General features: G+C 37.1%; 1 protein-coding gene across 1 annotated transcript in view; it reads left to right on the top strand.

Moving 5' to 3' along the window:
* The window catches only part of LOC136856608 (transcription factor SOX-8-like), a 41235-nt gene that overhangs the window by 13094 nt on the left and 10641 nt on the right, over positions 1-17500 (top strand). Inside the window, 1 exon segment of the mRNA XM_067134534.1 lies at positions 1882-2034. Within this exon segment, the coding sequence (XP_066990635.1) occupies positions 1882-2034 (153 nt within the window).

The raw sequence follows: 17500 nt of genomic DNA, 5'->3' as shown, positions 1-17500 counted from the left end.
ATATACACAAACATTAACCTACAAATGCCCTTTAATATCTAATTCGCTTTATTTCGGGAATATCACCGAAGGGTAATTATAACTGATGAGCGATTCGGTATCAGGGAGACTCGAACACGTCGGTAACCAATCGGCTGTCGACTGAAAGTAGTCGGTGCGCACTGTAAGGAGTTCGAATCTCCCAGGTGCCGTATCATTTATGAGATATAATCCCCCTCCGATGATATTCCCGAAGTACAGCGAATTGAGTATTAAAAGACATTTGTAGTTTAAAGTTTGTGGATATTTATTTACGTAATTTCTGTTGAAGTTAATAGCATCGTTCGCAGATGCTATATTTTTTATTAAGACTTTGAATCAGTCTATGCTTCTTCCACTGACTTAAATAGAAATTGCATGAGAGAGAAGATACGCCCAAATAGCATTTATGTATGTATACGTAAAGTGCCTATATTTAATACGTGTATATTTTAATTTTCTTTAAATAATGAAAAAATGGTTATTTATCTCTCAACTAAGCTATTCCTTACGCCATCTAAATGGTTAGTTTGTTTAGATCAAGCTACCCTTATGCCAATAGGTTTGGTAAGGTTTGATAGGGAATAGGCCGAAGCCTGGTGTGAGCCTTTGGACTCACTCTAACCAACCAACAGTAATGCTTGTTGTCAGAGTAAGCATAAAATCTTCGAAAACTTTTAAGCGCCGTAGAAGAAATTCTGACTTTAAGATTAGAACCGATATTTTCATCGGACGCCGCAATTGGTTATACTTTCTGAAAGAAGTATTGAAATATCAAACATCGTTTAAATTTTCTTGCGTACACGTTTTCCTTTTTATTTTTCCTTTTTTCTCTTTTTCTTTTGAGGTGTTCAAATATCTTTCTGCTCATGCGTCTTACGAATTTTCCTCCTGTTATACCTGCCAGACCAACCTACTCTCAATTTCCTTTCCAGCGCTGAATGACCTTATAGGTCCCAGTACTTGGCCTTTGGCCTAAACTCTGTATACAATTAATCAAGCTTTTTTCATATTGAGCAACTTGCATTTTATTAAATAAGAAAAAATTAACTGCTAGAAATTCTGCGGTCTATCCGTGGAAATGAACTTCTGATTTCATTTGATAGAACAAATAGCTTGTTTCTTGATATCTGGCCTAAATGGTAACTATATTCTTTAAAACTTTAATGAGTAGCTAAAATATATCTGTTTCTTTAAGTTGTAAAATTTTAATATAGTTCTGATTAAAATTTTAAATTACATTTTTAGCACAAGTTCGTATCTCTTTTTGTCTGGAAAGTGATCCACAATAACTTCACATTAGATTAAAAAAAATATTCCTGCAAAAATAAAATTTTGTTCAGCTTTTCATATATTGAGTTGTTCTACTGCGCGCACGCACATGCGCAATATGGTGACTCCACTTATGAAAAATTACCGTTTTGATACCTAAGAAAAATTACCGTTTGTATACCCAAGAAAAATTCAAATTGCTTTTGAAATGAATCATATTTTTGCCAGCTGGGATACAAACTCTGGCTTTTCGTACGCGCGGTCATCCTACTGCGCACGCGCGCAGACGTCTACTCGCGCATGCGCAGTAGGATGAAGCTACATATGATAAGCTATGGTTCGTATACTTATGAAAAAATACAAATTACTTTAAATAATGAGTCATATTTATTCGCAGGCATACAAACCGTAGCTTTTCATATGCGAAAGTCAGCTTTTCATTTGTGCAGTCATCCTACTGCGCATGCGCGGAGACGTCCACTCGCGCATGCGCAGTAGAAAAAAATTCAATTTTCCTTTTAAAACGGAGTCCTATTCATTTACCGCCCTGTCCCCTTCCATGTCTTGTAGTACAGTTACCGAACCCCGCAGGGACGGCGCCGGCAGCGAGCGCAGGAAGGTCCACGTGAAGCGCCCCATGAACGCCTTCATGGTGTGGGCGCAGGAGGCCCGCCGGAAGCTCTCCTGCAACCACCGTCAGGTGCACAACGCCGAGCTCTCCAAGTCCCTCGGCAGGATATGGAGGTAGGTCTAGCTCTCGTTTTTCTGGTTTTTTTTTATTTTAGATTTGATTGATTCATATTTTAAGCATTTATATATATATATATATATATATTATATATATTTTTATTTTTATATATATATATTCTATTTTCCTTTTTTTGTTTTCTGTCAAGAAGACTATTGTGTCCGCACTTTGTTGTCTGTCTGCACTTTTTCGTCCGCACTTTTTCTGTCCGCACTTTTTCTGTCCGCATTTTTCTGTCCACATTTTTTCTGTCAACACTTTTCCTGTTAACACTTTTTCTATCCGCATTTTTATTGTCAACACTTTATCTGTCTGCACTTTTTCTGTCCGCACTTTTTCTGTCTGCACTTTCTTCTGTCCGCACTTTTTCTGTCCGCACTTTTTCTGTCCGTACTTTTTCTGTCCTGTACTTTTTCTGTCCGTACTTTTTCTGTCCGCACTTTTTCTGTCCGCCCTCAGATCTTAAAAACAGCTGAGGCTAGAGGGCTGTAAATCGGTATGTTGATCATTCACCCTCCAGTCATCAAACATAACAAATTGCAGCCCTCTAGCCTCATTAGTTTTAAATGTATTTAAGGTTAAAGTTAGCCACAATCGTGCTTCTGGCAACTATATAGGATAGGCCATCACCGGGCGGTGGGTGAAAGTTTCATGGGCCGTGGCTCATACAGCATTATACCGAGATCACAGAAAGATAGATCTGTTTTCGGTGGCCTTGATTATACGCTGTAGCGCCTGTACAGAAAACTCGATTCTTCGGCGCATTTTTTACTTGTTTATTATAAGTTCCATCTAATATTATCCGCACTGATCCGCCAGCCCTCTGTCCAAAAGCGTTTTAAGTTAACCGAAGGATTGGGACCGACAATATATCCTCTTGGATGCGGTGCACTGTAGGCATTTACTCAAGGTTCTTTGCGGCGTCCCTTCCTTAGGCCCCTAGCTACAACACCTTTCATTTCTTTTACTGTACCTCCGTTCATATTCTCTTTCCTCCATCTTACTTTCCTCAACCCTCTCCTAACAATTGATTCCTAGTGCAACTGCTTTGAGGTTATCCTCCTGTTACACCTGTCAAACCTCCTTTTCTCTCAAATTCCGTTTCAGCGGTGAATGACCTCACAGGTCCCAGCGCTTGGCCTTTGCCCTAAGTTTTACATTCCAATTCCTTTTGGGGAGGGGTGGGGGTTGGGGGAGTGAGAAGAGGGGGAGGCTATCTTGTCGGGGGAGGTCAATTAAAAGGCTTAGAGAGTGGGTGTACCTACGGGCCTAAGGGACGCTGCAAACCTTCAGTAATGCCTACAATGAATGCCTACAGTGCACCACGCGAGGTGCACTGGCGGCACTACCCCCCTTCCCTACAGGGTATTAGAAGTAATGATGCCTTTACAAAATGGGATTCATGAAGTAATAATATATATATATATATATATATATATATATATATATATATATATATATATATATATATATATTATTACTATAACTGGTCTAATGGTTATTAATCTAGCCTCAACCGCAAGGACGGTCAGGTTCGATCCCCAAACGAGGTTACGTGGATTTAGGCACAATCCGTTACGTACCTGGTAGTTACACGACTGCCATGGGACGCAGCCAGGATGCAAATAGACGTAGGGGTAGCAACCTCATCCCAAAAGACTGGATGAAAACAGAGATAATAATAATAATAATAATAATAATAATAATAATAATAATAATAATAATAATAATGATAATAATAATAATAATAACGATACCTGTGTCTGTTATATCAGTAAATGAACATCATCAGTTCATATCAGTTTGAAGATAACAGTTTATTTGTGGAACTTCTGATGAGAAACTTCTCTGAGTTGGATTGTGAGTTTTTAAAAACTTTCTCACATATATTTTAGTACTCTATATATATATATATATATATATATATATATATATATATATATATATATATATATATATATATATGTGTATATGTGTGTATATTCATGTGCACTTCAAATGAAATGTGAATTATTAGAGCACCATCAATATATTCTTTTACATTCATTCATAACTTTCAACACCAGCGCATGCGTATTGCGTACGGCATTTACAAATCGACATAAAAACAACTTACAATTTACAATTCTCATTTTACAACTTTTACAAGGATTTTCGATGGGTCCGTTTTCCGTCTTGTCCTTTTCTCAAACATTTTTGATAATTGAAAAAATAAATGATTCCTGTAGCGTCTTTCTAACGCCCAAGAAATAAAAAAAAAAAACTAAAAGAGTAAATAATTGCTGTAGCGTCTTTCTAAAGCCCCAGAAATTTTTATAAAAAACTAAAAAAATAAATAATTTCTGTAGCGACTCTCTAAGCGTCCCAGAAATTTTTGAGAAAAAAACTAAAAAAATTTAATAATTTCTGTAGCGCCTTTCTAAACACCCCAAAAGGCTACATAAATGTCTGTAGCGCCAAGGCCGTAAAACATTCCACAAGTCTTGAAAGAGACCTGGGCACCTGTAGTATAATACCCAGCCTCCACCCCGAGGGGTATTCTCCCAGAGGAGTGACCCACTGACCCTTCCTCCTCCTCCTCCTCCTCCTCCTTTCCTCCTCCTCCTCCTCCCGAGGCGTCCATACCCACGCCATGCCCAAACCAATACCCTCTTACCCTTCTTCGTCTTGAGTGTCCCCGAAGGTCTGGGCGAGTTGTCAGGTAGAACTATTTTTCCCCAAAAACAGTTCCCAAATCTCTATGTCCGCGTCACCAGGGAACCAGATATATCACAGGAACTAAAAAAGGCATTTCTGTACAACCTCATTAACGTGAGCGTTAGCCAAATGATACTGATAGTAATACGGAGGTATCATCATCGCGTATTATCATCGGCGTACTGCTCAGTAATCTGGGAAGCCTATTTATAAAAGTCAGGCCGATTTTCCAGGAAAAGACTGATACGGCTTCGCTGTGAGATAAACGACTCTCTTATCAGAGATAGCTTGCGCTGCTTTATCTGCTGTTGCGCTGAAAAGAGTTTAAACGTCTGGTTTCTGATGCAGCGCAATGCAATGTTACTCGTTAGTTGAAATGGAAATGTATGGGCGCTGTACTTCAGTCTGAAAGGATGCATGAAAATGTATGTATATGCAGGCTGTACTTCAGTCTGAAAGGACACATGAAAATGTATGTATATGCAGGCTGTACTTCAGTCTGAAAGGACACATGAAAATGTATGTATATGCAGGCTGTACTTCAGTCTGCAAGGACACATGAAAATGTATGCACGTCGTACTTCAGTCTGAAAGGACACATGAAAATATATGCTCGTCGAACTTCAGTCTGAAAGGACACATGAAAATATATGCTCGTCGAACTTCAGTCTGAAAGGACACATGAAAACACATGCGCGTTGCACTTCAGTCTGAAAGGACACAAGGACACGCCAGTTTAAAAACTAAACTGCTACGTGTTATATAACTTTTGCTTATATCTAATGAAGTATGTCTAAGGACAATATACCGATATAAGTTAAGTATATAACAGATTACTAAAGATCATAATTCTCACCAGCAAGGTAGGTAAGACGGGTGCCCGTCGATATTCTCTAACACATGTTTAGATTAATTTTAACAGACATCCGAGCAGAAATTGAGAACGTTTTGATGTTAAATAATAAAATTAGAAGTAAACCGTACGTCCAATATTAGCCTAAATCTGAAACAATGGTCAGATAGAGAGAGAGAGAGAGAGAGAGAGAGAGAGAGAGAGAGAGAGAGAGAGAGAGAGAGAGAGAGCTTCAATTCAGTAACTCAGGCGTCCAGATGAAGTAAAATTCTTTGTCAATAACAGCAATAAATAGGCAAAAAACGTAAGAGATTCCAACATTCAATAATCAGCAACATTCTTGTTGAATTTCCAAAGCAAGAGAAAAAGAAAATGCTGTCTTTCGCGTATAAAACAGGTATGAAGTGGAAAGTGACACAACATAGCTGGTCAGATCGATAGTCTCAAAAATTCCGGTGGGTACTTTATCCCTTTTTAGTTTTCTGTAAAAGAAAACTATTGTGCTGGCTTTGTCTGTCCGTCCGCACTTTTTCCAGTCCGTACATGTTCTGTCCGCACTTTTTCTGTCCGCCCTCAGATCTTGAAAACTGCTGAGGCTAGAGAGCTGCAAATTGGTATGTTGATCATCCGCCCTCCAATCATCGAACATACCATATTGCAGCCCTCTAGCCTCGATAGTTTTGATCTTATTCAAGGTTAAAGTTAGCTATAATCGTGCATCTGGCAACGATATTGGCCAGGTCACCACCAGGCCGTGGTTAAAGTTTCATGGGCCGCGGCTCATACAGCACTATACCGAGACCACCAAAAGATAGATCTATTTTCGGTGGCCTTTGATTATATGCTGTACGGAAAACTTGACTGGGCTGAAGAAACATTTTTTTTGTTTAATGAGAACTCCCAGAACAATTAACTTTTGAGAAAATAGTGCTTATTAAATCAACCATATTTATGATATCAATTATGATATTACACAGGTTGAAATTGTTCGCTTTTGAGAAAATTATGTTTATGGGTAAGAAATCAGCAATCAGATAAACGACAATAATTATGATATCAGTTACGATATTACACAAGATTAGTTTGAGAACAATAAATCAATGATCCTTTAGAAACAATTGGAACGTGCCTAAAATTATTCTAAAAGTCACGAGATATAAAAACATCTAAATAATATTTTAATGGCTACAATTTCACAAGCAAACAATAATAGTTTACTATCTCTGTTTGACTTGTAAAGAAAAACTGAAACTGAAGATTTGCTCAGAACTTTTGTGGAGACAGATTTTGTTGCATGGAGTGTTCACAGATATATATATATATATATATATATATATATATATATATATATATATATATATGTATATGTATATATGTATGTATGAGGCTCAGTGGTCAAAGTCACTATCTATCCTGCCGGTGACGAATCACTTATCAATTATAATTCCCTTTGGTGTAAGCTTAGTGAATTGGGTGTTGAACGATATTTGAGGCCTTGAATATATATACACACAAATGTATACACACATATATATATGTATGTGTATATAAAACTAAATAATTAAATCTGACATATCATCGCATTCTGTAACCTCTCTCTCTCTCTCTCTCTCTCTCTCTCTCTTCGGTTCGAGAACCCACCTTCGTTTGGCTACCCCGCAAATAAAAAGAAGAAATCCCACGATGACAAACGCCCACGTCAAATCCTTCGAAGGAATCCTTCTCGTGCATTTTCTGTCCACAGAAAAGGTTATTAAGGATACTAAGGATATTAAGAAGGATATTCCGCCATGCCATATTTCCGCAACCACTTTTCGGGGCCTGGGTTGAGTTATGTTGTAACCCGAGATCCTACCCTTCTTCGGCCAGTACAGAACCACTTGGAGGAACGCCTGTGGAATTTCAGGGGTAGAGAGAGAGAGAGAGAGAGAGAGAGAGAGAGCAGAATATACTTTCTCTCTTTCTCTCTCTCTCTCTCTCTCTCTCTCTCTCTCTCTCTCTCTCTCTCTCTGTAGTATGTGCGTTTGGTGCCTGCGATTTTAGAATTGCGTGCAAATGTATCGCTTGAAAACCAGAGTGAGGAATGTGGCTGGTTGCTGGTACGTTTGGCTTGAATCTCTCTCTCTCTCTCTCTCTCTCTCTCTCTCTCTCTCTCTCTCTCTCTCTCTCTCTCTCACGTGGTCATTTCAGCTCTTTTGAAATGCTCCGTATAGAACGTCTTTATGTGCAATTGCCCACAAATACTCAATTAAGTTCTAATCACCCATTCCAGAAATTCGATTTACTTAAAGCATACACGCACAAACAAAAGACACCTTAATTCATCAATAATAAAATCGTATTACTTCATACTATTATTCATGAGAGTGAAAAATTACGTAATATCTAATCTGTAAAACAAATTAGGACCCTGGTCCCAGTTACCAGAGAGAGAGAGAGAGAGAGAGATGAGGCTACAGTCAGAGAGAGAGAGAGAGAGAGAGAGAGAGAGATGAAGGCTAAATCAAATTCAGACTTCAGAATAAAATATTTTTCACTAACCTAAAGAGAGAGAGAGAGAGAGAGAGAGAGAGAGAGAGAGAGAGAGAGAGAGAGAGAGAGAGAGCTAAATCAAATTCAGATCTCAGAATAAAACATTTTTCACTAACCTAAAAAGAGAGAGAGAGAGAGAGAGAGAGAGAGAGAGAGAGAGAGAGAGAGAGAGTCAAATTCAGACTTCAGAATAAAACAATTTTCACTAACCTAAAGAGAAGAGAGAGAGAGAGAGAGAGAGAGAGAGAGAGAAGTCAAATTCAGACTTCAGAATAAAACATTTTTCACTAACCTAAAGAGAGAGTGAGAAAGAGAGAGAGAGAGAGAGAGAGAGAGTCCAATTCAGACTTCAGAAAGCCTTCGAACATCATAGTATTGTTCCCTTATTCAGAATTTCAGGAAAAACATCTTTTGTTGCGAGAAATGCTGCTGAACGTTTTTATCTGTTATAAGATAAAAAAAAAAAAAAAACTTCCACTACAGATACGATACGAGCGCGGGTGGTGGGGTTGAGGGGGGGGGGAATGGAGGCGCGGGAGAGATAACACCTTGAGAGAGAGAGAGAGAGAGAGAGAGAGAGAGAGAGAGAGAGAGAGAGAGGGTATGGAGGGCGAGGTGTTTGTATGTCTGATTGTCATACGATGCCAGATGAAGAAGCAGCGACATTTCTTCTTCTTCTTCTTCTTCTTCTTCTTCTTCTTCTTCTTCTTCCTCTTCTTCTTCTACGTCTTCTTCTTCTTGTCCACGTCCTTCGTCTTCTCCTTCTCCTATTCTTCTTCTTCTTCTCCTTCTTCTTCAACTTATTCTTTCTTCTGCTTCTTCCTCTTCCTCTTCTCCTTCTTCTTCTCCTTCTTCTTCTTCTTCTTCTTATTCTTATTCTTATTCTCCTCCTCGTTCGCCTCCTTCTCCTTCTTCTTCTTCTTCTTCTTCTTCTTCTCCTCCTCCTTCGCCTCCTTCTTCGTCTACTTTTCCTTCTTCTTCTTCTTCTTCTTCTTCTTCTTCTTCTTCTGCTTCTACTTTTCCTAATCCTTCCCCTTCTTCTTCCTCTTTCCCTTCTTCTTCTTCTTCTTCTTCTTCTTCTTCTTCTTCTTCTTCTTCCTATTCTCTCAAGTTCCCCTCCAGATTTATGGCGGTACTAATATTCGGAGGGCGCTTTTCATGTCCCGGCCCTAGAGAGCAGCCAGGGAAAGTCCCGAGTGATAAATAGAGCGACCAATAACAGCTGAACGACCAAACAAACAGTTCCAAACGTCAAACAGTTCACAAACAGTTTCAAGGTGATGCGTCTGAAGCTGTTACGGGGGACTGGTGACGGCAGTGCGCCTCGCGTGGTCCACTGTGGGCATGACTTGAGGATGTTTGCAGTGTCCCATAGCTCCACCCACTTTTTTTTTTTAGCCTTTCTTCAGTCTTGCCGTCCAACCTCTCTAACTGTTACTTCTTAATGTAACTGTTGGGGTGGGGGGGGGGTTTCTCCCAGTCCCATCTTTAGATCCTTGTTACTTCATTTCCTTTATTTTTGGGTCTCTTTATTTTGCTGTTCAACTTCTCCAACTCCTTTTCAGCTCTTAAAGGAGTAATGGTTGAAGTGCCCACCCAGTGCTTGGCTTAAAAGCATAAATTTCACAAAATCAAATCATCTATAATCCCATTATTATTATTATTATTATTATTATTATTATTATTATTATTATTATTATTATTATTAAAATTATTATTATTATTATTATATATTAATTATATATTATATTACTATGTAAAATAAACAAGCAGATTGTTTATTTTACATAGTAACATAGTTTACTAAATAATTGTGGATTTTTATTCCACAGATTGTTTTTCACGAGATTGTGAATTTCGTAGCAATTATTATTATTATTATTATATTATTATTATTATTATTATTATTATTTAAATTATTATTATTATTTACATGATAAACCTCTATTCATGACTTGAAATTCAAGCCCAAAGAAAATTATTATTATTAGGGTCATTGATTTGAAATTTTATTATTATTCCAAATTAAAATTATTATTTAGAAGAGGAACTCCTATTCATATGGAACAAGCCCACCATAGGGGGCCACTGACTTGAAATTCAAGCTTCCAAAGAATATGATGGTGTTCGCTTGAGAGAAATTACAGAAGATAATAGTTAATACAGAAATACATAAATACAAAATGAGTTGTTTTATGGTAGTGATGTCATCGCATCTTCGCTTGAACTTTTGAGTTCTAATTGGACGACGTGAAGTCATACAAATTAGACCCCGAATCCAAAAATGTAATCCTGATGAACATAATTGCAAATATTTAAAACAAATATTAAGTAAATATTAATTAGTGAATGTTACCAAGTCGCCCATTTCACATCCTGGAAATTAATACTTCATTATAGTCTATAGTTTTGTTCCTGGAAATTTATACTTCATTATAGAACTACAGTACAAGTAACTCTTGACTGTCCCCAATGCCCAAAAGGGTGGGCTAATTCAGGTCACACTCGTGGGCAGAATGGTTCCACTAGTCCCATTAACTGGTGGCCCTTTGCCCCAAATTTCAAGCATACACCCCCCCAACACCCCCCTGGGCCAAGTCTCGTGGGCATAATGACGTCATACGCCATAGGAACTGTATGTTTATGGAGTTGGTCTTGAGACTCGGATGGGACGCGTTTCGTAAGATAAATAAATAAAGGTTTAAAAAATCTTTTCTGATTTTTATTCTTGAATGTTTATGAAAAAAAAGCATAACAGATTTGCCAAGGCGTATAGATGGATGAAATGATACCTTTTGATATATTATATGGATCTATGAAGCTTATTTGAATGTGCTTTATGGATCTATAAATAAAGCTCTTTTGAATATATATCTTATGGGTCTGTGAAGCTTCACTGAATTTAGCTTGTTTAGCTACAAAGCATTTTACATTTACGTGCATTTATATATATATATATATATATATATATATATATATATATATATATATATATATATATATATCTGTACATATACATACAGAAACTCAACACGAATTTATTCAAAGGTGATTATGAAATGCCTGGGAACAATTGGGAAAGCGGCGTTCCAATAAATCATTGGGTTATCTCATGACAAAAAAAAAAAAAAAAATTGACCAAATCTAAGTTTGGTGGTCAACCTATTTTGGCATCGAAGCTTGGCATTAGAAGGAAAGGTACCCAGAAGGCATGGTATGGCAAGCCGGTATTTTCCCGGGATGTAACCGAGTACTGGGACCTTTCCCTGAAAAAAGGGGGTCGCCATATCTTAAAAACTAACCATGGGATTTTCTTGAAAATAATCGCATTATATTTCCCCTATTCTAACCCAACCTAACTTAACCTAACCTAACTTAACCTTATCTAACCCAACGTAACCATTCAACAAACCGCCCCCCCCACACACACACAGACATGCAAGCACGCATGCACAAAGACACACACTCACACACACACACACTTCAAATCGTCTTTCTTATCGCTGGAAAAAAACTCAATTTCCGTTTTTTTTTTTTTATCGAAGTCAATGAGTGGATATTCCCCAGGTTAACAATGTTTCTCCCGTTACACAGCTGACGGGTTGCTTCACGCTTCAAGCTAGAGCTAGGAGTCATATCTAACATCTCAGGCTGCATGCTGTGATAATAACAGTCAGCTTGTTATTAACATTTATGATGTTAATAACATTTTAAGTTAAAAATATATATATATATATATATATATATATATATATATATATATATATATATATATATATATATATATATATATATTCATATATAAAATTTCATTGATGAAATCGAACTCAAACATATACACGTGTGTTTATACACCCACCCACATACACACCCACACGCACAAACAATCACACACATACAATATATATATCTATATATGTATATATATGTATGTTTGTATATATATATATATATATATATATATATATATATATATATATATATATATATATTTCCATGTATTACACCGAACCTACAAAAATATAGATGAATAAATAAATAGACAGATAGGCAGGTAGAGAGAGAGAGAGAGAGAGAGAGAGAGAGAGAGAGAGAGAGAGAGAAAGAAAAGTTTCCCACACAGCAACGTACCCATATAACATTCGTGCTCAACTTGCACACAACACGCACCCATAAATACACAATTGAATTCGTGTGTTTGCGAACAGCATTGTATCTCTGTAGCGACGCCTAGAGTGACCTTCGCCTCGAGAGTTGATAGTACCTACCCGTAGGTGGAGGAGGAGGAGAAGCCGGTAAAAACAGATAAACAGGATTTCTTGGAAATGATCGATAAGGAGAAGTGTAGGTCTGTGACGCAACCGGGGCGACGTGGACTGTACGAGACGATTCTGAAAAGGAGAAACGAAAAATATTCGAGACTTTGTTTCCTAATTTTCTCCTCTGAAGAAAAAAAGGTTTTTTTGTATAGTTTAGGTGGAGTCGAGATTTACCCCGTTATTAGCTTTAGAAAGTAGGCTAGATTTGTTAAATATTTTGGTGGTAAACATATTCCCGAGGTAGCGTGGATTTGATATTAAGCGATATTTGTAGCTTCATGATCGTATATAAATCACGGTGTGATAAAAAAATGTCATACCTATATGTATATATGTCAATATATATGTTTTATATATATATATATATATATATATATATATATATATATATATATATATATATATATATATATATACATATATATAGAGAGAGAGAGAGAGAGAGAGAGAGAGAGAGAGAGAGAGAGAGAGAGAGAGAGAGAGAGAGAGAGAAAGTATGAAAAATTCTGAAATGCGCACAGTCTCAAGATGATATCGATTCGACCGACCCCGTGCAATTTGAAAAGTAGAAAAGAAAAAACAATGAAAATAATTTGATAATCCCCAATACCTGGCCATTCCTCACTCATCCCATCAACCGTCCTGGAATCCTGTCTCTCTCTCTCTCTCTCTCTCTCTCTCTCTCTCTCTCTCTCTCTCTCTCACCTCTTTTGTGGTTTTAACATGGGCGTGTGCCCTGGAACAAACAGCTGACTCAGCCACACGATACGTGGAAGTCTGTCCTCAAGTTCAGCTTCATTTTGTCTCTTCGTGTCCCTCGTGTCTTTAAGACGTGTGCATATCGCTGACATCAGCAAACACGCGCGGTAACCGATTACCCTAAAAAGGGATGCTGGGATGTTGGTTATTGTTGGGCGACTAAACGGAGTAACTGGTTACTGTCGGGCTGTTTAAACAAGGTAACGAATGCTTGCTCACGAAACGGTAGTTTGCCCTTTTGCGAGTCTGCAAACATAAGTGTGTGTTTGTGTGTGTGTATGTGTGTGTTTTGGGGAGATAGCTGGGGAGGTGGAGGGGGCTGGGGATGAAAGGGGTCATGTATGCAAATTAGGTTTATTGTGACCAAAAAAAAAAGCGATGAGCAGATTCATTCCTGCTCTCTGGCGCTGTTGACGTCTCCTAAATTTTAGGTGTATCGGTTTTATTCTCCGTGTCCTCATATTTATTTAATCCATCACCTTTTCCCATAGGTTCTCTCTCTCTCTCTCTCTCTCTCTCTCTCTCTCTCTCTCTCTCTCTCTCTCTCTCTCTCTCTCTCTCGGGTTTATCTTTTGTTGACTCTGTCCACAAGGAATTTCAGCTGAAGATTTAAAGAAAAAAAGAAAGAAAGATTGGAAGAATGAAAGAAACGGTGAATAAGCAAATGTAATTTTCCTCCTTAGACAGGAAATAACTGATTTATCAAAACCCTGTGCTGTCTCGACACTTTCCTTCGACCTGAATATATTATGAGAAACAAACGCGTGACCTCTGGGGAAGCCAAACTTCTTTTAAATGAGGTCAGCTGATGCTGATTCTGTACAAATTGTGTACTAATTCTGTACTAATTTTCTTACCCAGTTTCCTAATGACACAAAAATAAAAGAAAGAGAATGATAAAAAATTAATAGGAATAGATTAAAATATAAAAAAACAATAATTTAAGATGATAAAATGAAAAATAAAATTTCTGATCTGTGTGGACTTGAACTTCCATAATTATAAAATTACAGTCTTCAGTTTTATTGAAAAAGGACGAAGAAAAATGATATACGGACGAAAACGGACGACGGGACGTAACGTCGCAAATATGAGGTCAAAGGGGGGTGGGGGTTGGGATTGGCCTGACCTGACATTCCAGCTTCTCTTTTACCAAAGCAATTCCTGTCACTTCCGGCGTAATCGATTTCAGGTGTGCGGTAGGAAATGGGTCTGAGAAAAACATCGCGAAAAGTTGTTTGAAAGTTAAAGAATGAGATTCGCACTCTCTCTCTCTCTCTCTCTCTCTCTCTCTCTCTCTCTCTCTCTCTCTCTCTCTCTCTCTCTCTCTCTCTCTGTGTGTGTGTGTGTCACACACAGTTCATAGGAACCGTATATATTTTATAAATATTTCCTTTCTCTCTCTCTCTCTCTCTCTCTCTCTCTCTCTCTCTCTCTCTCTCTCTCTCTCTCTTACACACACACACACACACACGCACACAGTTCATAGGCACCGCATGCATTTTAGAAATATTTACTTTCTCTCTCTCTCTCTCTCTCTCTCTCTCTCTCTCTCTCTCTCTCTCTCTCTCTCTCTCTCTCTAACAACCCAAGATAATGGAATGGCCAACCTAAAGACCTTGACTGACTCAGGCCTACAAAAAAAAAAAAAATCACGAAGGCCAGGATAGGAAAAATAAAAAAAAAATAAAAAACCCCTCAAAGATACTTCAAGATTGGAATAAATAAAAAATAAAAAAAAAACCCTTCATGGCCATTTAAAAAATAACGACAGAACCACATTCAAGAGTCAATTCTTTACCTCACCTTACCCGTAAATAAAAAAAAGGATAAAATTCCCTTTCCACCTTTAATGACCAATCACAGTCGCTTGTTTACACAAAGCGGACAGAGGGATAAACAAGGCAGAATAGTCTCGGTCGAGTGTTTACACCCTGAAGGTTAAGTAAACAAATAATTCTTCGTGTTTCTGGACGTATATAAAAATATATTCGGTATTGGCGTGTTTACGCTAAAGCGAATGTGCGCTTGAGTTCTCGTGTGTATGTAATATATGTATGTGGGTGTGTGTGTGTATATATATATATATATATATATATATATATATATATATATATATATATATATATATATATATATATACATATTAGATTGAACTTGAAGCATTAAAGCATTATTATTATTATTATTATTATTATTATTATTATTATTATTATTATTATTATTATTATTGGTAAAAGTACTAGCCACTCGTATCATCGTCAGCGGCTGTCAGAGAAAAAAACAGGAAATGCCAACAAGCCTTGCAAATGCGTCAGGTTGCAGAGGAATGCATTTGCCATGCGACTTGTCTCTGTCGTGAACACCCCACTAAAAAGTGAGTGAGAGAGAGAGAGAGAGAGAGAGAGAGAGAGAGAGAGAGAGAGAGAGAGAGAGAGAAATTCACAAAGGCCACACCTCGGTAAAAGAGTTCTGGATTCCAGGTCAGATATTCAGACGGGTGGGTAAAGATTCTCTCTCTCTCTCTCTCTCTCTCTCTCTCTCTCTCTCTAATGGGAGTGCATGCAGGTAGGCGCAGGATGCTTAATGAACGATGGGGTGTGATTTTAGAGTATTATATTCGGAGAAATCCTCAGCAAATGGATTTTATTTGCTGAGAAAGATTTAGGTAAACTGGCCTAAATTGATGTCTACATTATGATTTATGATATTCGTTTTATCTTGGGTCTTTTAGCTCCTTACTTGAAACTAATGGGTTGTTCTATTCCTCAGTCTAAGGAAATGTTTCTCTCTCTCTCTCTCTCTCTCTCTCTCTCTTATATATATATATATATATATATGCGTGTGTGTGTATGTATGTATGTATGTATATGTATATGTATATATATTAACATACCATAAATTCGACCTCTGTAGATTAATCGAACTTTAGCTAAGCCAATACCTATAGAACCTGCTGATCTCAATATCAAGCCGTCTTGACTTATATACCTCTACGACACAACTGATTGATAGATTCTTAACAGACTAGCGTCGCCAATTACCTGGCTATCAAAACACATGATGGATATTATACCACAGATGTTCCCATACTACAAATAAACGTATCATTCCAATACAAGCAAACAACTATTTTTCCTCATTATACATTTTTTTCGTCTTTATCATCATAATCATCATTATATTATTACAGATATTTTTCCTCTTTGGCAAAATGAACAGAGTAAAGAGTTTATTTTTTTTTAGTTATTCGTATCCTAAGCAGAATGAGAAATCATTGTCTGATAGGTTTATATCTATAAATTAGCTTATTAATATGTAGAGAACTTCTAAAGTTCAGGCGAAGATGCAATGCATTACTACCCTATCACAATTCCCCCTGTATTACTTATGTATTTTTGTTCTTTCTGTATTTCATGTTCTGCAACTTCTTTCAAATGAACACCTCATTCTTTGGAAGTTTGAATTCTGAGGCAATGGCACCTGTAGGTTTGTTCCATACGAGTACGGTTTATCATCTGAATAATAATAATAATAATAATAATAATAATAATAATAATAATAATAATAATAATAATAATAATGACTCATGAGAAGATTGTAAGACGAATATAGAAGACTCTATACAAATTAAATGCCGCAGAAGCATGTATTATTTTCAACGCTACGGCCCTCAGAAAAGTCTCCTAATTAATAATAATAATAATAATAATAATAATAATAATAATAATAATAATAATAATAATAATAATAATAATAATAATAATAATAAATAACATAAAATGATGGAAAGTATTTTCTCTTTAGATCTTCTTAAACACACCCAAAAATTATGTACTAAACGGACATTCTCTCCAATGAATAAAAGTGAACTAACACTATTTGGAACTGGGAGAGTTGGACCGCATATCTCTACGTAGATCCGTTATTTAGGAAATACTTTTCGTTTATTATTTTACAATTCTTTAGGAAATACTTTTGATTATTTTAAGACCTGTTCGCGAAAACAAAGTCTTTAAAAGTCTACAGTGAATTAATGATAGCTGATGCGTCACGTTGTTGTTCGTCATCGGACAGCCATTTTGACAAAACAGCTCAGTGGCGCCTCTGGTGGTCATTTTGTCAAAACAAAATTTTGGCCGGAGTCTCTAACGGTTGTTGGGGGGGCAATTTTTTACTGCTCTCTCTCTCTCTCTCTCTCTCTCTCTCTCTCTCTCTCTCTCTCTCTCTCTCTCTCTCTCTCTCTCTCTAAGTACACCGCAATATTTAACAGATTACCACGTTTAAATTAGCGTCAATTGA

The sequence above is a fragment of the Macrobrachium rosenbergii genome, chromosome 36 (assembly GCF_040412425.1).
Source record: "Macrobrachium rosenbergii isolate ZJJX-2024 chromosome 36, ASM4041242v1, whole genome shotgun sequence".
NCBI lineage: Eukaryota > Metazoa > Arthropoda > Malacostraca > Decapoda > Palaemonidae > Macrobrachium > Macrobrachium rosenbergii.
The sequence above is the reverse complement of the archived record's forward strand: the minus strand, read 5'-3'. Positions and strand labels throughout refer to the sequence as shown.